Source organism: Gadus morhua, chromosome 19 (genome assembly GCF_902167405.1).
Source record: "Gadus morhua chromosome 19, gadMor3.0, whole genome shotgun sequence".
Taxonomy (NCBI): Eukaryota; Metazoa; Chordata; class Actinopteri; order Gadiformes; family Gadidae; genus Gadus; species Gadus morhua.
This window is the reverse complement of record NC_044066.1, coordinates 9,398,283-9,423,418: the sequence shown is the minus strand read 5'-3', so window position 1 is coordinate 9,423,418 and position 25,136 is coordinate 9,398,283. Positions and strand designations below refer to the sequence as shown.

Sequence of the window (25,136 nt, the reverse complement as noted above, 5' to 3'; positions counted from 1 at the left end):
CGGCGGCAAAAGAAGAAAAAAGACTGGAATAAACGAAAATGGAAGTAAATGGAGGGAGATAAGATGACTTTTCCAGAACTTGTCACAAAATCTCGGCGGCTATTTAGGTGCGGACGTCCGCAGCGGAGGGGGGGAGAGATGAAGGCGCCTGAACGCACTCGGCCCTCCCTCGGTCGTTGATGAAATGTCTGCACAGGGACGACACGTGTGACGGATATATTTGTGTTCATTGCACGCGTGGCTAGGCCCCTTTGTAGTGGACATGAAAAGAGTAAAAAACAATCCACACTTTTTGTGCGATTCCTTTCGTTTTTCTTTTGCTTGTTATTGATGTATCACTGGCAAACCATAAAGGAACCAGGGTGCATGAAAACAAACCGACAAGGGGAAACATACAAAGAAATATAGGAGGATATTAAGGACAAATCGCTGTGTAAGCAGGCCACATCCAGATGGTTAGCCGTGCGGATACGCCCAGCCCCCTCGGTAACCCCGCCTCACGACTAAAGCTTTCATTCATCTTCTTTATCTGTCCTGTCTTTAATCCCGCCTTGCCGCTTTCTCCGTATTATTTCTCAATTTCCAAACGCACGCTTGGAAAGCGACTATCACGTCCCACCGTTGCACTAAAAAGCCTCCTGTGTCAGCACAAACAAAAGTTTTCTGGTTCATTAAACCAGCTTTTTTCTATCTCACTTAGTTTCAAGGGCCAGTCAAACCGACAGTTTAAGTTTTAAACACATTAGTGTGTCTTCTACGACCTTTAACATGGTAGTCTACGCCATTTCTTCGCCATTACAGAAATCAACCTCAAACTGTTTGTGAAAGTTCTAAACCACTACGAACTCCGCTCCTGTTTATCTTTGTAGTTATGAGTTTTTTTTCTGGTTATTCTTTGACGTCATAACCGAAATTTGGACATGTGGCTCTCTCTTTAGGCAGCGGCTGTGTCCAAGAGAGGGTCATGACACTCTGACAATGGTAGTGTAACGCAACGTTGTGTGGTGCATTTCATATACAACAATCCTCATTATAACGCACATGCCCAACAACGTGAACTAGCTTAAAAAAACGATTCACAATGTTGCCGTGAACCGTAACCATGGGAATAACACGTCGCCTCGCCTTTCTAGAACTGTCAGCCCAAAACACAGTCTTGGATTGTGTACGGACATGAGCTGAAACACAGGCTTTCACTTCCACTTTAAATATGGTGTCGAAAATGGTTGTTTCTCTCCCATTTCCAAACTTATTCAACGTACCTATCTGTTGGCAGGTTTTTTCGTTGAGGCTTCGGGACGAATGATCCAAAAGAAGAGGTGTGTTTTACCCCTAGCTGACTTAAAACTTATTCTGACTTGAGGTGCCATTAAATAACGTTAAACACAGGTTAAGTGTTCTAATTCCGGCTTGCTTCAGACTCAATCGACACCTTGGAAACATCACAGCCTCGACAGTTTCTTTCCGGAATACATTATTCATCGGTACATCCAAAAATAATAAGTCTTGTGAAAGAAAGCGTGAAATAAAAGAAAACTTGACATCTGCTGTGTTGTGCTTGACATTCACTGCAAGGTTCAAGGAAGTGTGCGTGTTTGTAACTGTTTCGCTATTGTGGTTTTTCTGGGAAAAATATATCAAAATACACGCTGGCTGAAGGAAATATATAATGCATGGAACGATGCTCATCAACTTTTACAATGTGTTGTTGTACAATCGATAAACTGCCCATAAATTACGGGGCCTGCAAAACAAAAAGTTTCGGGGAAGTTGGCTGATTGTCTGGGGACTTCAGCAGGTTGAATAAACGGCAGGACCGCTTTTCCCTCATTGCTTTTCCCGAGTTACCGCTGATGCGGAAAGCGGAAATTGAATTGAATTGCGGAAATACATCCATGTATTTGTATTGACTGAACAAATATAACACTACAGTCCAGGTAAAGAATAAGTAAGGGAGTGAGTATGCTGTTGCCGCCACACTAAGAAAAGCCCAAGTGCCATGCATAGCAGAACGTGTAGCGGTGAGGGTGTTTGAGTTCCAGTGGAGGGTTACTGTGTTTAAGCCCCAATGTCCGCATTTTACATGTACGCATCAAAGCGTGAGATTCCCTAACCCCTACCTGCTCCTAAATGACATGTATCTGAATTGACTTAACTGAAGTCGCTTACGAATAAAAGGTCAACTAATTAGTAATAGCATTTGAGCTGTATTCCACGGTTACAAAGTTGACTTGTTTTATGGACAAATTTACTGACACATACACACACACACACAGAAGAAGAGCGCAAATACAATTCAGGGGAATTGTGATAATACACTTCCAATTTGTCTCCAAATGAGAATTATGAGGGATTGTGAGGCGGGAAGCCACTTCCCCTACGTCTTAGAACAATACAGGCTCCTCGTTTCACGTCAAGGGGAGGCAGACCCCAACCGCCCCCTGAAAGTACTGGCACACTTGCCGACACTCACGTCATCAATGTCAAACTAAATAAAACACATCTGGTTTGGAGAAGTAGAGAGAAAGAGAGAAAAAGAGAGAGAGAGAGAGAGAGAGAGAGAGAGAGAGAGAGAGAGAGAGAGAGAGAGAGAGAGAGAGAGAGAGAGAGAGAGAGAGAGAGAAAGAGAGAGAGAGAGAGAGAGAGAGATGGATAGAGATGGAGAAAGAGAGAGCTACAGAGAGAGTGAGAGAGCTACAGAGAGATAGAGAGATACAGAGAAGTGAGATACAGAGATAGTGAGAGAGATACAGAGAGAGTGAGAGCGATACAGAGAGAGCGATACAGAGAGACGGAGGGATCACACCTCACAGACCCTGAATGACACAATATGTGTCTCTTATCAACAGTGTGAGGCTGTGAAAAGAAGACAGTGGTCCCGCCTGACACACAAACAAACACACACAAGAAAACCCAGCTGTCAGATATAGGTCATATTTCACAAAAAAACTAAAATGCAAATAAAATGAGAGCAGCCAATAAACACAATTAAATGCAACCAAGCCAGACTGTCCTCGTACACCACTGCAGAGATTGTCAAAGTAAAATGCTGTGTAGAGGCAAATTAGGAACCAGCAGGACTCAGACACAGGGCCGAGGCAGACGTCAAGAAAAGCATTGAATCATTTGAACGTGGTGTGATGTGATTGGCACAGCTACCATGTGGCGGTGGCTGACGACATTTCATCTGTCCGTCAAAGATGCAAACTACATGCTAATGCTGCTCGGACACGCTTCAACAAAACTCTTTTTTGGGCATAATGGTGGACTGTTTGTCAAAACGGTAAAACAATGAATCAATATGAATGTATTCCATTGTCTGTATATTTCTTCTTCTGCCAAGTTGACTGTTGTAGATTTAATAGTTGTTTTTACTTTCATTTTGTGTCTTTGTTACTTTTCAAATAAGGTAAACTTTCCATTGTGGTGAACAAGCATATTAAAACTAGTTAAGAAGTAATGTGTGCAAATGCACAAAAGCATGTTCTGCCCTTGACCTCTGAACTCTGCTACGCCATTTAAATTGCTCATTATGAGATTCATCTCCCGGCTCCTCTGTGGTCTATTTCAGTGTGTCCCCTTGCCCCTGAAACTCCTCCCTGCCCACACCACATCAAGTATAATGTGTTATAACCAGTGTAACATATGTGGCTCAGTATAACTCTGACTTGGTGTTTCAGAGTGTTCGCATAGAATGTGAATCAATAAGTAAGGTTTAGATTGCGATGTTCTTTCCTGCTAAACATCATATTAGCACTGTGAATCAGTAAGGTGATTATATATAGCTGAACATCATTATTATCAGAATCGCAAATCAGTAACGCAGATAGTAATGTACATTAATGCTGTAGATCATCATTATTGGCATTGAGAATAAGAATGAGAATACGAATAAGAAAAATTACTTACTGACAACTTACTGAACAAAGTTAGACAAACAAAACCATAGTTTACAGTTTGTTTTGATATTGAGTCGCACTCAGCGGGGTGCCTGACAAAGGGGAAACACGCAACAAACTCCAGTCCCCGCTGCAATCATAAAGTCCACATGGACCTCTGGAATTATTCTTTATGTCAGCTGTCGCTATCACCTTCTCAATATAAACCACCATCTAATTAAATGCAGCATTCAATTTGTTCAGAGGGAAACAAAAAAGAAAAAGAAAAAAAGACAGCCCTGCTGCCATCAAATGTGTCAGACTAACAAGGAAAACAGCGGTGATTGTAAAATTATAACAAGGAATGTGTTGAGAAAATTTGGAATATTTGTTCAATAGACCGATTTTCTTTTGCTATATCTTGCTATGTCTTTATCAGCATTAAGTGCAGAAGCACATTTCAATTTGTGTTTGCTAATAAAACCGACATGATAATATATACAAATAGGAACAATAAATATACGTATTGCTCTTGAATCCCTCAAAGATGTCAAACTTTATGACAATGGTGAGTGAGCTATTGTGAATTATTTTTGCACATCATAACATTTTCGTTTCAAAGATTTGTTATGTGGTATATTTATAAATCAATATATGTGCGTGCATGTCATTTCAAGCGATTTGTGCTCTATAAAAAAGTGATTGAGTGGTTGGAAAATATCACAATAATGGAATACTTTGAGACAGGAACTATACTTTTATAAAACACACTCATAGAAGAAGCCCAGTAAGGCATTATGATTCCATCTTCTATTCATTCATTCTCATCTTTCTATAATTTTAAAAGGGACGGTTGGTTCTGAACACAATCCTGAACCAATAGCTACGAAACCTGTCCGACAGCAAAGATGTTCAAAGAATTTAGGATGATGATGAATAATACAGGGGTATCTTTTATGTCTATTTGTATTCATTCAAATGTAAATGAAAAAAAGTTTGGGTCTGGGATCTGCACAAGGTATTGGTGTGAAACAAAAAGGCTTTTCATGCATCATACCAACTTTAATAATGTGGTTGACTGTATTTTAGTTTGATAGGCACAGAGAGGGAAAGTAATAACTTTGACAGTGTGACAGCCAAATCATCTTATATTCTGCTGAGCAGATGTAGCTGATGTCAACATCGGCAAGAGTTCAATGTCTGTTGGATATTTCGGCGATTCCACAGCTTTCTTGCAGGTATATTTTGTTAGATTAAATCACATTTACATCATTCATTCTGCTTTCTTTTCGTATGAACACCATCCATCAGGTGTATTTTCAAATCATGTATTGTAAAATATTAAGGACAAGGTAAGGTAAACTAAATTAATCTCAGATGGGACAACTGAGAGTCACAACAAAGTAAGGGAAAGCTTAATAACACCCTTGTGTTTGTTCTACGTTATGAAGTTGAGTTAAATATCATCATAGCACGAATCCCCTCTACACCATCATCATCATCATCATCAACAAACACTTTGTCATAGCTGTGTATCAATCTCACAAACCGCACACACTGAATTAAAACAGCACGGGAACTCATGCTTAACTACTACAGCTCATTTAGTAGCGCACATGCTGCTCCTTGTGGGCAAGAGAGCTTATAGGAGAGAGACAGAGAGAGACAGAGAGAGAGACAGAGAGAGAGACAGAGAGACAACGAGACAGAGAGGGCAAGAGAGAGAGAGAGAGAGAGAGAGAGAGAGAGAGACAGACAGACAGACAGACAGACAGAGACAGAAAGAAAGACAGAGTTAGAGGGAGTGATAAGGAGACTTTATACTGGATGTACCCTCAGCCGACCCCAACAGTCGTCCACCTTGGCCCAGAGAGAACGTAGGGGGAATCCATCAAGAAGTTGTATAGTTTGGGGCGGTGCGGTATCCGATAAAAAACAGGCCTGGGGCATGCTACCCTGTCTTTCCTCTCACAGAGGGGATTTAGAGATAAACCAGGAAACCCTTATCCAACCAGCAGCAGCATGTTGTTCCTTTCATTTGATGCAGGGTATCCGTGTGTCTGTCTGCATGCGAGTCCTGGTTGGAAGCTGTAGAGAATAGGGTTTCACTGTATTTTCCATTCTTTGCTACATGGCATCTATCTCTCTGGGTCTGAAGCTATCTTTGCCGATCGGCCTCTGTCTCCTTCTCTCTTGCGGTTGATCTGTCTATCTGTCATCTCACTTTCTCACTCCATCTCTAGCTGCCTCACTCTTTCGTTCTCCCTCTGTACAAATGCATGTACATCTCTCTCTTTGCCTCATTTTCACTGACACCAATCCTTATACAAAACAACCGGCGCCATGGGCAACATCGCCATTATGTTTTACAATGAGTTTACATATTTATTTTATTCACTCACACACAAACCACAAAGGGCTTGTTCTCCTCTTTCGTCTTCTTTAAACAACACCAACATTAGGCATCTCTTTTGCACATATGGGCACAGTGTCAACACCCTGATTGGCAGCTTGTTTTTTATATCTAAGTGGGCAGGCTGGGACAATTTCCAATCAGAGTGACACATCTTACATTCATCTCCAACAGTAAGGTGAGGAGACCATTAGCGATGAGGGACGGAGAATTTTGACTGTCATATTCACTCGTCTTTTTTAAAGAGAGGAGGGAGGGGTGTAAAATTACACTGCCAGCAATCAACTCTGTTACCGGCAAATCAAATGGAGTTGAATGATAGACGGAGACATAGATGTCAAGCTAGCTGGCGACATATTATTACCATGGGAAGTGACCAATTGGATGGCAGGGTCTGTGTGATATCTAAGTGTGCCCATCTCTTTTTACACAAAGAGTGAAATGAGTTGTTTATGTTGCATGTGTGAGTCTCACCCTTAACATGTATCTATTGTTTTGAATATGGACATTGAGACGCCGATCGAGATGCTGATGCAGAAGGATCACCGTGTCTGCAGTGCTCATTTCGATAAGGACGACTTCATCATTCCCAAAAGAGCTGCTGACCCAAAGAACCCAAAGAAAGTGTCATTGAAGAAGAATGCTATTCCACGAGTGCAGCAAGTGGCTATGGATAGACTTGAGGTAAAGTTGTTTGCTTATTTGTCGTGTTATATGATTCGTCGTGCAAACTCTATACTTGACTTTTAATGAAAAAGGTATCTGGAGGGGTTATTTGATATGGTATACATGCCAAAACAAGGACCCTGGCTTCAATTTTCACCGGAATTACACTTTAACAATGCAACTGAGATGAGATGATAGTCTTTAGTTGTAATTGTTGCATAGCCTCCTCCCTTACCCCCACCACACATTATCCTCCCTTTCTCTCCTCAAAACACCCAGTTATGCACTTATTGTATGTTGTACGTCCCGGCACTTAGCATTGTGTAGCGTCTTATCCTAGCTATCTTGTTGTTTTTTATGAATATCTTTACTGTACCAACAGCAATATATTGTTTCTCTGTCTTCTTTCAAATGTTGTTATTGTAAGTCGCTTTGGATAAAAGCGTCTGCTGAATGCCTTAAATGTAAGTGAAATTGGTGTTTGACGTAAAGGGGGTTTGAAACCCTGAATGTCCGCAGTCTACCTGGGCTTCCTTGAGCAAGACTTCAATAAAGCTCTTCATGCTTACTAATAACAAACAAATACATGCACTGGAAGTTACTGGATAAAAGCTCAAAGAAATTGTAACAATGACTCACATATCAAAGCGACGACGCCAACGGATGCATTTAGTTCAATATGAACTAGTATACCTTATTTTTCGTCATGTGCCTTTTATATGAACTAGAATGTATTCCCATTCCAAACATCCCTCGGTTCCACTAAACCCACAGTCATACTGTTCCCAGGAAGTGGGTCAATGATCTCTGATGGTTTCCCGGGGAGCGGGAATACATCATTTCCTCCTGTGGTGTTCTCACACCACCCCCACATCCAGTCGCCTCATATTACAGAACGCTGGAACCCATCATCACATCGACCACCTTTGTGATATCAACATCACAGGAACATGGCAGGTAGACAATGGGACTAGTCTGTTGACATGTTCATTCCCTCATCTTATTCGTTGCTTCCTTTTGCATTCATTCAAAGGCAATACAACCCACTTCCCCCACCCCCCCCAACACACACACACACACACATATACATACACACACACACACACACACCGATTCGTCTGAACAATGACCTAATGATCTTGAATGCCTCTTTGTCTGATTTGAACTGTATTCCTAGGCCCATTCCATTAGGACCACGGTGTGTGTGTGTGTGTGTGTGTGTGTGTGTGTGTGTGTGTGTGTGTGTGTGTGTGTGTCTGAGTCTGTGTGTGTGTGTGTGTGTGTGTGTGTGGGTAGAGTGAGAGCTGTAATCACTGTTGTCCGTGCAGAGGATTGAGGGTTGATAAAAGTGCAGCCTGGCACATACTGAATCCACTGGCATCATCAGTACACACACACACAAACACACACACACACACGTCTGGAGAGCTGGGTCAAGACAGCGAGAGAGAGAGAGACAGAAAGGGGGATATGGAGAGGGCAAGATGGAGAGAAAGAGAGGGATAAAGAGAGAGAAAAAGAGTGAAAGAGAGTGAGGCAGAGAGAAAGAGAGAGAGAGAGAGAGAGAGAGAGAGAGAGAGAGAGAGAGAGAGAGAGAGAGAGAGAGAGAGAGAGAGAGAGAGAGAGAGACGGAGTACTTTCATGTGCTACTTCAAAGCCTCAATTAAACAGGAGATAAGGGGGATAATAACCATGAGGTTATTCTCATCTTTGGCGGCCAGTAAGATGCATTGTGGCACATCAAAAAACACGCACCAGCTTGCTCCGCCACTTAGAAATGCATCAACGCCACAGCAGGGGACAACGGCCACATGCAAATAAGGTTATTCTGAAGGTAAGGGAAAAGATAGATCCTGGTGTCGGGCTTGTTGTACTATCCCAGACATCAAAAAATAAAATAAAATGTGACATTCAAAGAAAAGCATTTCACCAGTTGGACTGCAGCTCACCGAGGAAACCGAATCATCGCGACAACATGTGAAATGTTATACAACGCAAGCACTGCAACCAGCTAATGTGTCGTCATTCATGCAGAAGGAATGGTGACTGGTGATAAAACTCCACAGATGGTGTCTTCTGCCTTCTGCCAGTCTAGATTCACCCAATAGCATCCATAAAGCCCATAACAACCGACTCATAACAACGGCCAAGTCACCGGGACAATGACAAAAGAAAGTCGCGATCAATACAAAATAATCCAAATCAAATAATAGAAACAAATGGATCTCTTGAATAGCTCGCTGGTATGCACTCCAGCTTGATTCACTTTTAAACTATCTGAGTGAAGCAAAACTAATGTTCAGCGGGGCTCCGACAGCGAGAGAGAAAGACTAATTTAATGTAGAAATGCAACGTCTTGAGTACAGCAATGCAACGTCTTAAGTACAGCACTCTTCTATACAACTCAGCACTCAACACCCAACACTTTATTCCCACCAGGAGATACATGTTTTGAGTTTTGAACCCTGCTCCCTCCCCTTGATTCAACACCTCTGCTTATTGTGTCTCCTGCTGCCATGTAGAGTTTTACATTGAGCAGCGCCGGTTTACATCCAAGTGAGGCTGACAGTGAGGCTAACATTCAAAGCATTCAATCAATATGGGAGTAAATACAAAAAGGTCTGCACCAGCAAGTAGAACAAATAATAATGCTGGATATTGTGCAGGTTAACTGTATCCAATTTACCACCTCCTAATAGAAATTAATTTATATTAGGAGGTGGTGATTGAGAGTATATCCAGAGGGTCGAAAGTAATATCGTTAGAACAGTGTCATACCTAGTGCGATTGATACAAGAGCAAAGTGCACAAGGTGGAAGAGGTGGATCTTGACACTCAAAGTCAAGGTGAAGGAAAAAAGGAAAAGTAGAGGAAGAAGAAGAAGAAGAGGAGGAAGAAGAATAAGGAGTAGCAGAAGAAAGAGAAGGAGGAGGAGGAGAAGTAGAAGAAGCAGAAGGAGAAGACCCACTTTACCATTAGCTCGATTGCTATCCTGGACTTTTTCCTGTTTTTCGTTTGCCGAGTTCAAATTCTCAGCCCTAATTAATGGTCCTAAAGGGGCTTCGCCTGCTTTGACCCTAGAGAGAGAAAGGGGGCGTGAGAGAGCAAGAGAGTGAGAGAGAGACAGCGAGAGAGTGAGAGCCTGTTCCAGACGGAGAGAGAGAGAGATAGAGAAAGAGAGAGAGAGAGGGCGAAATCTCTTCAAAGTAACCTTCATAGTTTTTTTCAGCTTAATTTATGTGCGGCTCGTGATTAAGTGATAGCCTTTAACACCACGTGGGTGTAAACGCCAATTGAAGCGCAGAAAAACCTTCATCCACATTTTGCATGGCTTCCTCTGCCCGTTTTCTTTTTAAATAGGACGAGACGAAAACGCTTGCTCCCTCACTGCGGTCTCTAATAAGGTGTCTTATGGTAAACAGCTCGTTATCGAATGTATGCATGGATTAGTCAAGCATAATATCATCACTTAAACGTGTAAATTGGCATTAACAATGCATGTGAAGGGAGTGCGATGTAGGGGAAAACACAAGCCATCTAGTCAACAGCAGAAAATGTGTTTCGAAATTAATACTTACAGCGCTTCAAAAAAACAAAAAGGGAGTAAATCCGACGTTTTTGGATGAGTTACAGAAACGTTTTGGGTTTATACCCCCATGCTCCAACCATATTGTGCACAAGGTCAGACTCTTATGAATGGGCCTGGGTATTTAGCTGGACGCCCACGCCTTTTGCACCACACATTGTGATGAACTTCAAGGGAAATCACAGTCTGGCCGCCTTATAGAACAAATTAAAAGCATCCCCTTGAAGCTGGCTCCGTCAGAGTGCAGAGCCTAGAACTTCCACACATATATTTTGGGGAGGACTCGATACAATAAAGCCACTCATTAACTTAATCTCTCTTTTGCTTTGAAAGATCGCATGATTCAATTGATTGCCGGACCTGAGAAGCTTGGGGGATGTATGCAGCAGGGGTATCCGGCTGCATTGACTGCCGCGGCACTGCCGTGCCAAAAACCGGCCTAATGGCTAATCGATCAGCGTTAGACACATTAGCCGAATAATAATGTGTCCCTTGTTTGGTTTGACAGCAAACGCATCAATAATGATTATTTATTTTGTGTTCTGGATCAGCTACTGTAAACAGAAGGGCTCGCTCAGAAAATGAACTAAACTCGGATTCAGATAAATTTGAATTCATGACAGCGTAAAACCACATATTTACTTCAGCCACTTATTGTTGATGATTATGCAGTTTTTTGGAGTGTTTGCTTTCTGTTCTTCCACACACAGTGTTGCAGCGAAACAGGGAGTACAAATGTCTTGGCCGTGCCCGGACTGACTGCGCACTTCAAGAACTGCGCATCACTGCGGCTATGAATTCCACTTTGGTCTCTTCACCCTGGACCTCTGACAGACAACCGAGAAAGCTGACAGAATATTTTAGGCCCATGCTACAGAGAAAGGCAAAACCCATGTCTAACCTTGAAGTTACTTGCCTGAAAGTTCTTGAAAACACTTCCTTAGAGTGAGACTCACAGTCAGTCAAGCTCAAAGAGGCAAAATGGGGGTAAATTGGTCAAATTCAAGCGCTAAGAGTAGGTTCTAATAGTCAAAGCGTAAGGCTGTGCATTGATTCAGCTACCACTAAAGCTAAGTACCTATGACCGTTAATATCATAGATGTAGAAGGAAGATGGGCCGAAAGATGAAGATGAGACCAATTATCTCTGAACACACGGAACCAAAGTCGTGGGTTAAACTATGCTTCACAGCCTCCGCTGGGGGAAGTGTGACTTCTGCACACGACCCGTCCTTACCACACATGAGCAAAGGACAGAGACAGCTGAGAATCCCAGGCCCCTACTCCCCGCTTCAAGGCCAGCAACCTCGGTCAAGAGGAAAGTTCAAAGAACAAACGTTTAGGCCAGGGGAAATAAATAAATATGATAACATGTGTGAGGACCAGGGGAGTTTTCCAGTGCTGCCACAATTGAGTCGCAACCGTGTCAACCTTCGTCGTTGTGTGGTTATGGCATGAAACGACGGGGTATCGAGACCCTGTTGTGACATGGCATGTGCTAACATGATACGGACCCACCTTGAGCGCTAGCTCACTCAGAGTAGATGTATGTAATAGAAAGAGGAATGAGAATTATATAAATAATGATGAAAAAGATATTGTGCTGAATTAAATGATGTGGAAATAAAAGCATTAGACAAACAAACAAAAATACATATTCTAATAATAAAATAGACGCATTGCTTAATTAAACCGTGAAATAACGCATGCACGAAAAATAAAATATATACAAAAAATTACATTTACATTTAGTTTTATTTATTTTATACATTTAGTGCTAAATCAAACTATCCAAAAGGCTGACGAATAAATAAACAAGGAAACTAATAGAGTGCTCATAGCTAATAAAAAAGACTACAAAAATAGATATAGCGTTAATCATATAATTATAGTTTGGAAAATCAACAAACTTAATGAGTCTCTCGTTGCATTTTCTTAGCCCTGCTCCTGAAGCACCGTGATTCATCCTTCAACTGAACCCACCCGGGGCCTCACCTCTGGTGTGGCTGGGGCCCCTCTTTCTGCCCGTGGAGGAGCTGTGTGTGGTTTGCTGGAAGTGGGTCATGTCCATGGTGGTGTTGGGGGTGCGGAAACTCTCCTTGAACCTCTGCATCAGGTCCTCCACTGAGTCGTGCTTCGGGTCCACCACTGAAGAAGAAAATAAGGGTGAATTTATTGGGATTTAACTTTAGAAATAATAACTGAGGGAATAGCAACACAAGAAAGCGGACCTTTGTGAAAGTACATCAAAAGCAATAGTGAAGTAGTCAATTAATTCAAACAAATATATAAACCTTATAGAATGCTATAGAATATAGTGGGGCTGTTTTTCATGTCGAACAATAAAGCCCTAAATAGGCTGTATTTTTTGCGGTGTTTCTTGAAAATAGCTGACGTCTTTCTCTCATAGCGGAGTTTGCATCAATCCAGCAGCGTCTCATCTCCACAGGGTTCGAATAAAATAAGAATAGCCCCTCCCATTGCTTTTGTCTCATACTTGACGTTTATATCAACTCTATCCCTGACAAAAGAGGACCCAATGGGCCAGCCGGAGTCGGTGTTGCTCATTTGGTCTGCCAATAAATATATACATTCCCCCTTTTTATTTGGCCCAAAAGAAGAAGAAACTGCCAAGCCCTTGAGGGGGTTGGGAGTGTTCGGACAGGACCCACAAGCCCTCTACACCCGTTCTGCCTCATTTGTACCACCAAGAAGTGCATGCAGAATGCCACACATTAAGACCTTTGTTGTCCTCTAGCCACTGACCAGCGTTCCCTAAACACATCTCTCAAAGAACAACTGAGAACACAGAAAACAAACTAGAGATGCAACTAGAGGCAAAAAAAACATTAAAATATAAATATATCCATCTACAGCCTGTGATACCCAAACTTGGAGGAGAGGTTGTTTTGCCACATGACGCAAATTGTCCGAAGTTCAATGGTGGCAAAATATATACGACTTGGGGTGATCTGTGAGGGTCTGATGATTCGTCAAGAGACATGTTTTCTCACTCTGCCAGACGCACCAGACCAAGCAAGGCTCAAGAACGAGAAGTAAAGGGAAAAAGTATAAAAGGCGGGAAATGTAGCCTCCAACTCAAAGCGTTATATAAACACAGCATAGAGCTGGAGGGCTGTTGAACTGTGAATACCATCAGCTTGGATCCCAGCTCACTCAAAATAGAACAAATTTGAAATATGTTCATGAATTTTTGGGTAAAGCGATCATCAATCACATTTTAGCAGGAGACTAGGTTTTAATTTAAAAAAAATCTGGAATTTGGGAATTACTTTCATAATAATACATATGTAAGACTTTCAGAAGGAGTGAGTAAATGACGATTTATACATCACATACTTTTTTTTACAAATTACATTTAAATTTAATAATCTCAACTGTCATATGGCAGACAAATTCAAATCTGGGAGAACAATTTTTCAACTTAAAACGCATGATTGGCTAACCACATACACAAACTCCTCCAACACTACTGCATTTTACCCACTAAAACATCCCAACATTCTTAGGAAAAGTGTCTGTACCTAATTCTACAAAAGTTTCAAATCAACATTGTGTTGCCTGGCCAATGTAGAAAACCCTGAAAACCCATTGTTATTTATTTTTCTTTTCCCATAATGAAACAGAACAAAAGGGGCCCTATCTTGCATCCGGCGCAAGTGACTTAGTCACTGGCGCATGTGTCGTTGCTAGTTTACAACTGGCGCAGAGCGTTCTTTTCCCACCACCGCCACTCGCCGGTAAATTAGGGATTGATCATGCGCCCCAAGGGGCGGTTCGGCGGAAGGAGGAGGCGTGTTCTGGCGCAAACGGTATTTTGCCGTTTCTGAATACCATTGCGCTACTGACCAGGAAATACCTGGTTTAAAGTCAGTGGCGCGTTGTTCAGATGCTATTTTAAGGGTGCATGCATACATGCGCATGCGATGCATACGGATTGCTTGTGCACCTCGCGCATACACTTTGCTTCTCCCATCTACCTAGCCGCACATTCTTGGTAAATTATTTGTGAAAGAACAGCTGATGCAGCGGTAATAACTTTTAAATCAATGCATCTGCAAACACCGTACAGCAAACACATATTTTCTTGACAGAGACATCGTGTAGGCCTACATGCCCATAACTTTTAGGATTGATGAGTATTTGATCGTGAAAAACATTGTTTTACCGCGAGTGAGTGTTAAAAAGAATGAATGAATGAATGCGGGCGCCCCTGTGTGCTCTGTTTAAACACACGCAAACTAAACACGTAACGCATAATACAATCAATGGCAATGTCTATTACCGCGGGGACACATGCATATTAGGATAGCATACAATACTGATAAGAAAAAATGTTTATAATGTATTGCGTATATCATTAAATAGAACCACAGTTACCGCATATCATATGTTATATCATATACGTTTTCTTTGCCGAAATTTATTTGAGGACTCAGTATTTCTGAAGTTGTGGAAGAAAACCCCTTATACCATGTGTGAATTAGGCCATATTATTTGGCAATAAACTGAGCCATTTGCAGTTTGAAATTCATGTGCATCTGTCTCATCGGAGACTGCAGACGCGCTGTCAAAATATCAACTCGTCCGATTCAAATGCGCTCATGGCTCTTAAAGGGGATGGGAGCTGGCACTCTCATTGGTTTGTTGGACGTTACGCCCAAACCACACCTACGGGTAACTAGGATGCTTCAGACCAACCCTTTTGACACTTGCGCCGCGACGCAAGTGTCATTTATCCGCCTGTAAAATAGCGATAGCGCCGTAGAACCGCCCACAAAGCTACTTGCGCTTTGCGCTTCCCACTTGCGTTTCAGACCGTTAAAATAGGGCCCAAGGTGTTAATATGCCCCGTTCAGTTTTTGGTTATCGGCCCAGGCTCTGTCTCAATCTCCCTCAAAAAGTTATGCTAGCATAGTAGGACTGCTAGGTCCAATATTATATTCTCCATGATAAAATATTGTTTAAAAAAAAACTGTTTAAACTTTCAAATTTGCAATCCCCAAGGATTCACCTGGTGTGCCAGTTATTGCTAACAACATGCCATCAGATATCCAACTTTGAAACAGCTCGTTGGATAGTCATTTTATTGAAGTGATTTGGTGGCCATTATGCCTTCCATGACTATTGCTGTTAAACCAGGGCCACAAAGTGCTGGGCTATACCTCTGTAATGATAGTATAAAAATCAAATGTGATTATGTTGTGTAAAACGTTACTGGGCCAACATTGGCTTGGTCTACAAGAAGGGAATAAAAGGAGCTGGTGCTTCCATTTATCCCCCCCTCCGGTCCAAACAGCCTGTAATAAAGGTCATTACAAAATGGTTAATCTGAATATTTCGGTGTACCACCGCGTGGTGTGAGCCACTCTTTCCTCAGTTATTGTCATACTTTTCCGTCTGAAGGCAGAGCCAAAGCAAAGCTACCAGAGGTGACCTACAATAATCAATATAAATAATGTCCTTGTCACAAAAACACCATTTAACCAGATCACAGAATCACGGGAAACTGGGTTTTTAAACATTTGCCAGTGGTTCAAGTAGTGATGATAAATGTCAACTGTGGTTGTAATCAGCCTTGGGATATCCATGGTGTTCACGCTTGTTTTGCATTCATGTTTGGCTTCTAAATGTGACCTACAATAATCAATACAAATAATGTCTTTGTCACATTAACAAAAGTACAAACACTATCTAAAAGTAAAAGCTTGCGAAGGAAAGAGAGGAGGGACGAGTACAAGAAGAATATATCAAATAATAAATTCCAAAATATATATAAAAATTCACGTAACTGAGTCTAAATGGATCATTTGAGATGGGCAGCTGTGTGACTTCCTCAGCTCTCTCACTGTTGACAACAAAATGAAGCATTTGTATTATTCACCACTATCCTGATGGAAATGTAATCTCAAAGGTGACATACACACGGGATCCTCTGGGTCAACGATTAAGAACAACACCGGAATAAACGGAAATAAATAAGATCAAGAAACGACAACCATCCCCAGACAAGGATTTGATTGGGGAGAGTTAAGATCGCAGTGTGTCGATACAGATTATGCAAACAAAAAAACGCGATAAGACACCGTGGCAGGGCTTATTTTGTAGTCGCCATTATCTTTGTTTGTTTGTTTTGATTTTTCATTACTTCATCTGGAATGAAGCATCGACCCATAGTGGCCGTACGCCTCGCTAAACTCTTTGATTTGCCCATGGATGTGATCAATAATAACCTTGCATCTGACAATTGCTTTGACATTTCTGACAAACAAAGTCATAACTTCCTCCAAAACAATGGATTGTACTTCAAAAATGTCTCAGTTTGCTAATTCATTACAACTTCATTGTCCCCATTTGTCTAGTTTATGTACTTTGAGTATTATTATTTTACTGTATTGCAGTCTTTTACGCTAGGTACACCATTAAGTAATTCAGAAAGGCATATTATTGAAAATGGAGATTCATCCCTGGACACATACACAGAACGTCTTGCATTCAACGACTTCAAATCCTTTTTGTTTTCTTTTGTATTCTGAATGGTGCACCATCGCCTCAGCCCTGATCCCTGCCACCTCCCCAGAGACAAACAATTGTCATGGTTTTAGCGTCGCTGAAAACATTTCTGTGTTCCCTTCTTTGTAAATACATTTTCTTTTACCCTGACCTCAGGCGGACCCCGAGCTAGCATAAAAACAGCACATAGCTACGTACTCACACACATTGAACAAAAGAGCGTACAGGCGAGACACGCACACACACACACACACAGTTCTGTTGACGGTGGAGAAGGAGACGTGAATGCACAGTGCTCCCAAGGGACCACTTGTGTAGTGTTTAGGCATGGGGGGGTGGGGGGTGTGCTTGGAGAACTATACAAATGTCATTGCATTCTCTCTCTCTCTCTCCCCCTCTCCCCATCTCCCTCGGGTGCAATGGGCGCCATGAGATTGGTCTCTCTGCAGCTTGACGAGTTTTGCTCCGTCAGTTATCTAATTCACAGACCATGCATCCGCAAGCTCCTCCATCCATGCATGAACACATGCTGGGAGTGCTGATACAATTTAATTCAAACAAGGAAATCCATCTATTCCATTTGAAGATACACTGTTTATTTCTCAACAGGTCTAAGACATGAAATATAAACAAATCGTGTCAGTTTGTATTGTACCGCAACTTAAGACGACATGATGTCTTACTTGTTGCATACATTTTTTAATGGATGACTCGGCTGTGGACAGGATATTTAAGGGCCGTTTTACCAGCAGGTGTAAGGGTGATTGTGTCTTGCCAATAAAAGTGAATCCACCATCTATCCTACTCACAAGTGGGCATGTCCACCTAGATGTACTAAGGACAGACTGACCTCCGTCACCTCTGATCTATCCATCACACGCCTTTGTGGACAACGCCACCTGTGATGTCACAAGTGGGAGTCCAGTCACCCTGACCCCTGGGGTCGGCCCTGGACCATGATGATGGAATGCATTCCATGCAGCGCGAAGGAGGAGGGAGCAGCTGCAAAGATATGAATGTCTGCAGGACAAACATATTAGTCATATTTTCAGCACAACCTCTGCGGCAAAAACGGATCTTAACGGTAACGAGCACTAAACTGCATTCGATTCAGGATATGAGGTATGAATATCCACAAATATCCAATTTTTGTATGTCTCCCGCTCTCCCCGTCTCCCCCTCTCTCCGCACATGAATTAATCTCTCTCTTTCCTTATTTCACCCACCCTTTTCACTCCATCTCCTTCCTTATCTCGCTCTCTCATTTATGCGGCCTTCCATCCATCTCCACACCGGGGGAAGCAATGCACCGTAGAGAGGGGCAAGGTTGCGCTTTTCAGCCGGAAAGGTCGCTGTCCTCCAGCCCTTTCTCTCTCCCTGGCGGCGTACAACTCAGTCTTAGATAACGCTTATCTGTCCGCAGCGCGGGTTAGAGGTGTCGTCTGGTGTCTTCTGACAACAGCCACAAGCGTTTGGTTGCCTGAGTTCAGGACTGGCTTTAGTGGTTTCGCCGGTTACCCGGGTTCTGATACAAAGCAACCTCCAATGACCGACGGGCCTGCTTGCCTGACTTTGTGTGCAAGAGATATATTATATATATTATATTCCTCCTCCATCCTCATCATTTTATATAATGTATTCATTTTCAGCCAAATGTAAACATTTAGATGTTATAAGTTCCTCTTGCCTGAATTGAAGCATGGTATGTGTTTAGATTAATGTTTTGGATGATTCCTCCATCAGTTTTCTTTCATACCCCATAAGACCTGGAACAAAGTGTGGTCTACAGCAAGCAAACAAAGATGTGCCCGACCACAAAGAACATCAAATAAACCCCCTTTCCTCTACGATGTCCCCCAAAATGTCCCTCTTGAATCAGATACATCTATTGAATGAAATGCAGAGAAGGCCGAATCCAGACAAATAAAGACAAATAGTTTTACAGCAAGTTTTTCAATTGATACGCAAGTATGTGTTGTTTATTTATTTCAAATGAAGGTAATCAGCTTTTGGGCATACTCTTTCATCCAGCACTTAGACTATTTTCCCCACTTTTCTTTGTAGTTTGTAATTTCTATTGAGAACAGAAAGAACAATATCATAGACCCTTGTTGCTTTCTAAGAATAAATGTCCAACGTTAGTGATGGCTGTCGAAAACAACCTTTCATAAATTGCAACATAATGGACGGTTATTACAGTGTTAAATGCAGCATTTTCAACCTGGCACATTCCCTGTGGCTCTGAGAATGTAACCAACAACACCACCGTGAAATGCCTTGTAAATGTATTCTATGCTCCCTTAGAAGCCAAGTTCCCTTCGTAAGCATAACTTTACAGCACTCTGTGGCCTTCGAGCATCCAATATGGATGCCCGCTAGTATGGAACATTGGTAAATTTTTTTCGGCTTTTCTCGACCCTGAATAACCTTTTTATTGTATATTTCTAAACATGCACTCTTAGGTCTGGGTTTATGTCGTGGGCAGTATTTTTCAATCTTGTCTTGTATGAAAAAAGGGATGGTGGTAGGAAGGGCGGGGGGGGGGGGGGGGAGAGTGGAATGACATGTCATTTAATTTGTGCTGGAAGTAGGAACTCTGCTTGTCCTTATTCAGCATCCTAGGAAGGGACAGGCCCGCACTGTTTGTCACAGGGTGAAGAGAGGACTACAGACGCTAACGCTAACAAGCTATCGACTGTCAGATCATTTAGGTGTCAGCACTAAGGCCTTTTATATAGCTGACATGTTATTATGCTAATAGCCGCTAAGACGTCCCAGGCATCCAATGGAAACGCTGGCAAAACAGCAAGAGTGGTTTCAGCGCATTTTTGCTGACAGGTCAGTGTGGAACGGCAGTATTACGGGGGGTAAAGGTTTCCACTTCATCATTCACTCCTGTAAGACACTTGGGTGTTTTTGGTGGACAACACCCAATGTGGTGAGCATCGCCAAATATACCATTGATACTGGAGTATACACCACTTAAGTATGACTTCCTCCTCCTTCCACCTGTCTTATGCTGTCTGTGTCGGTCAGTTATCTAATAGACTAGGTAACAGACGTGGCTGACAAGACAATCCCAAAGATACATTACACTACACTCACAAAGCATAAGTGGTGTTCTGGAATAAAGTATTTTAATATTGTGAATGTTCACTGCAAGTTAACAAATTGACATTCAATATTTTCAACTTCTCAATATAGCACCATACAACCAACCAACTGCACAGAGCAAAACTAAAATGGCACGGAATGATCAGTGAATTACTATATATTATTATCGATAGTATTATTGATCGCAAATCTTCCATAGGCACTCCACGTACCTCTTCCTTTCCACGGTGAATGTTTTGATGCTGCGGGTGGGGGCCCCTGCTGCAGGGACAGCTGCCTGCAGGCCCAGATGAATGGAGATGAAAATGGCCGCCTTGGGCCGAGAGCTCTGATTCCCTCTGTGATCTATTACCTTTGTCATTGTTTTGAACAGGGAACGGTGGGACAGGGGGGGGGATGGCGAAGCCACACCACGGGACAGAGGCAGGCACCGTCGTCGCAGCGGGTGACAGGTAAGGGGAGGAGGGAGCGAGAGCGAGAGCGAGATGACAGAAAAAAATAAAAAGAGATAGAGGTGTCAGTGGGGGGGGGGGGGGGGGGGGGGGAGGAAGGCGAGTGGGGAACGAGTAGGCAGGGGTGAGAAAGTGAGAGAGTGTTAGGGGAAGAGAGAGAGAGAGAGAGAGAGAGAGAGAGAGAGAGAGAGAGAGAGAGAGAGAGAGAGAGAGAGAGAGGAAGTTGGTGTATCACAGCTCAGATTGCGTGAGAGGGAAAAACATGGGGAAGGAAATTGAAGCTGTGGAGGTGATGGATGAAAACGGCATGGAAGGGGAGAGGAGATTATGACAGAAATTTGATGCAAAAGAAAGAGAGAGAACCACCAGAGGGAAAGAGCTAGGCAGAGTGAGCTAGAGAGGGAGAAAGAGAGACAACGAGGAGAGAAAGGGAGAAAGAGGTAAAGAAAGAGGGAGAGCTAGAGGGGGACACCACTGGGACAGAGAGAGAGAGAGAGAGAGAGATACAGAGAGCAAGGGAGAGAGAGAAAGCTGAGAGAAAGACACTGAGAGAAAGCTAGGGAAGATAGAGAGAGAGAAAGCGAAGAGTGAGAGAGAAAGCGAGAGAGAGCGAGAGAGAGCAAGAGAGAGCGACGGAGAGCGAGAGAGAGAGAGAGAGAGAGCAAGAGCTAGGGAAGATAACAAACGGAGAGAGCAGAGGGCACTGCAGCATCATGGGTAAGAGGGGAAAAAATGAAAAGCATGTTTGAGGAAAAATGATAGCGGGAGCGAGGGCAGTGGACAGAGATAAATTGCATAATGGGAGAGAGCGAGGAACGAGAAGAGGATAGGAGAAGATCAGAACACATGAAGAGAGGAGAGATGAAGAGAGGAGAGAGGGGGTGAGGAGAAAGGAGAGAGAAAGAGGGAGAAGAGCGGGGGACTAGCACCTTGTTAGATTCCAGACAGCCAAAGTGAAATCCCTAAATGTTTGCAAGCTAAGAATGAGATTATACAAACAAGAGAGAGGTGAAACTAATCAATTGTATGAGTCCTTTAGTGCACACCATTGGGAGAGTAGAGGATATGATTCTTAAAATAGCATTGGTGATAAAAAAGGTGAAAACAAACGTCAGTCATATCATCTCATGAATGAATGAGCAGCTAGGGGTTAGGGCATCCTGCTCTGGGATGACTACAGTTAGACTGTGGACAGTGGGTATCAAACCGAGGACCTTCAGGTTGGTAGAGAAAACCAGAAAGAGACTTTCCCACCCTGTTTCATAGACTCAGAGCTATCGAAGAATCAATAGCCAACACTGTAACCTTTACCTTCACAGTACTTATGGAAAAAACCTTGTTTCAGATCTCAGCACAAAGTAACTTAAGTAGAACGTGGCAACAGAGACCCCCGGAGCAGCTGCTGATTCATACGTTTTCCAGTTGGCAAGCGTTCCTTCCGTTAAATTATAAAAAAGGGACAACAACACACAGCACCACCACAGCAGGCCCCCTGTATGGCCTAGTTCCTGCACTCCCCCACCCTCCCCCACATCCCCGCCTCCCGCCTCCTCCACCTCAAACACCACCACCTCACCCTGTCTAAAGTGACGAGAAAAAGAGCGATGTCTCAAAGTATTGTCGCTCTGAGGAAACAAAAGCGCTTCCAGAGGGAAGATTACTGTTGAAACGTCAAGGAGACGCTTGTACTTCATCCCTCTCGCTCCGTCGACGCACCTCCTACTTCTCAGACGACACTCCAATCTAAGAAACGCCCTTTACTCTTCCCTTCGCCCATCCACTTCTTGTCATTTTTTGGGGACATTTGAGAGCTTGCAAAGTGCCATTCTGACTCTGGCTCGGTTCAACTGTTTTTTTATTCTCCAGGAAGGGTCTGCCACTTCTGGTATACTTCTATCCGTGGATACAGAATACAAGTCGTCTGCTGTTTGTGAATAAGTAAGACTTAGAGTGCTATGTATAGCACGGTGGCGGCCTTGTGTCGCCGAGCAGGGATGAAATATGGATGGTCTTTTACGGCGCACTGCGATCACACTGAATCGTCCCCTCAGCCACTGCTCGGCTGACAGAGAGTGCCACTTAAAGCGGCAGTTTCTGCCACATACTGAGCCCGGTGATTCCATGAACCACCATGTGAAGACACAAGAATGTGGGCCTAGTTTGAAAGCTGTTCAATATATAGCATCTAGCAACTTAAGTCTGAAAGAACATTTAATCTTATCCTAGTTATCTTGGTTGCTTACGGGGAATGGGTTAACCAAGCGATTGTTAGTGCTTGGCCCTTGATAACAGCGATATATCGTTTCACTTTCTTATGACAACTGTACTTATTGTAAGTCGCTTTGGATAAAAGCATCTGCTTAATGCCCTAAATGTAAATGTAAATGTTATCGAAAGTGACGTACAGGGAATCTTCTGAGATAACCCTTTATTAAGGGCAGGTAAAGTTTAAACTTTGGGGCATCTTGCTTTATTGTACAATAAATCAGAACATTAAGTAGCATACAAGTCCGTTCTTGTGTGAAGGTTTAGAAGTGACTGCTAGAAGATCATGTCATGTACCGGGGCAATCATTTTCCATATGGTGTTAATAGTAAGTGGTTCTGTAAAAAAAAAAAGTGATGGCTTCCTAGTAACGTCCTCTGTGGCCTATTTTGGTCTGCGGCCAGGAAGGAGGTGCAAGCTAAGCACTAAGGCAGTGATTCCCAACCTTGGGGTCGAGACCATACTTGGGGTCCCCAGATATGCATATTGGGTCGCGGAAGATTGCTGACATAAGCCATGGATATATAATGGTCTATTTCAGGAAGCCAGTTTTCTTTTTTCTCATAGATGTCCAGTATATGCGAACTGACTGCCTAATGATTCAAAGCCACAAGCAAACTCACTTAGCGTGTAGCCAAGCAACAGGATTATGTCCACCGGTACAGTGATAGTACCGGCAGATGTGGAGTAAGATGACTAAAAGTGGAAGCAGATGCAAAAAATTGAAGGTGGGGTCACACTTGTTTTCAGAGCAAAAAAAGGGGTCATTGGCCAAAATGAGTTGGGGGTGGGGGGAGAAACTGCACCGAGGACACCGTTCGCCTAACGTAGGCTAACAGTGCCTATCTATTCAATTGATTTCAGTAAAACAGTGACTGTATGATGACTTACAAAAATGTCCTGTGTGTGTTTGTATACTTTTTTCAGATAATCAGTACAACCTAAGTGGTGGGTAATTGTTAATGATGGCACACAGGTGACTGAGCAGTTAGGTCACTCCTTACTTAGGAGGCACGAGGGAGTAGCATTCAAAGTACGAGTCTTAACTGCTCTCCAGAACATAGGCTTTAAAAAGCACAACATGCAGCATTGCTTCTGTTTTAATGAAAGACGAATTACCCAATCACCCAGATCACATAATCAGTAAGAATTAGTGTAATGTGCCTTTCTATTGCAGTGATATACTACACCTCTATAAGGATATAAAGTTGTCATGACTAGTCCATTTACTACCAGTGGAGGTGCAGCTTTATTTCCTTTAAGTTACACTCGCAAATTGCTTCCACTGTCTATGGCGCTCTCTCTCAACGTGTGTGCGTGCGTGCGTGCGTTTGACCGCCACTTCATAGAAACACAAATCGGACTTTGAAAAGGTCAGGAAGCCAAGGGAACACACACACAGATTTATATGTACATACACACACTAGCAACATGTTGATCCGAGCGGCTGTGAAAGGCCAACCGATTGAAGACAGCCAACCTTTGACCAACATTCTATCACTTCCTGCGCAGCATGTTGACATGCTTCTTTGACGTTACAGAAAAACAGGGCAGCAAATTGCAATAAAATGTCAGGATATAAAATTTAAAATAAAAAGCCTGCGGCTACGGTCAGAGTTGGTCGCAGTTATGAATTCATAAACTGATTGCGAGCTCTTGACGATGGGTCATCGCCAGGTGAAGCAATGCTAAATTAAACAGCATATATTTTAGTGAACACAGGGTGCCAAGCGAATGCTAAATGGAGTTGAACAAAACAATGGCATGCCCACTAGTAGAAAGGTAATTGGTTTTAATGAGAAGACAAAAGGTGATCAGGGCAGTTTGGAAAACTTGCTTTCAAACAATAAATATCGGAGGAACAGACTCCTACTAGTCACCAGTGAAGGCAATGAATCTGATTCAGATTTAATACATTTTAAACATCAAGCATGCATTTAAAAGATACTAAGCTACTCGACAGAAGCTCCTGCGGTTTAGACAATTCCAAAAAACACTGAGACTGACAACCGACAAACACTTGTGATTAAGTGGTATAAGACATTTAAAATAGTACATTTTCACTTTCAGATCGTTGTTCAAGTCAATATGTTGGCCAGTGTTGACGTTACCTTATGTCACGTTCAGTGACATCAGTCGTATGTTAAACTTCCCTTCCATATGGCATACAAATTGTTGTTGTTTTGCGGCTCCAATCACAGTCACTTTCTACTCTACTAGAAATGTATG

At 42.6% G+C, this 25,136-nt stretch overlaps 1 protein-coding gene across 1 annotated transcript in view; it reads right to left on the bottom strand.

Annotated features, from left to right (window-relative positions):
* astn2 (astrotactin 2) overlaps nucleotides 1-25,136 on the bottom strand; it is a 269,562-nt gene that overhangs the window by 159,607 nt on the left and 84,819 nt on the right. Inside the window, exon 4 of the mRNA XM_030341421.1 lies at nucleotides 12,538-12,690. Coding sequence (XP_030197281.1) covers nucleotides 12,538-12,690 — 153 coding nt within the window. The remainder of the gene's footprint in view (nucleotides 1-12,537; nucleotides 12,691-25,136) is intronic.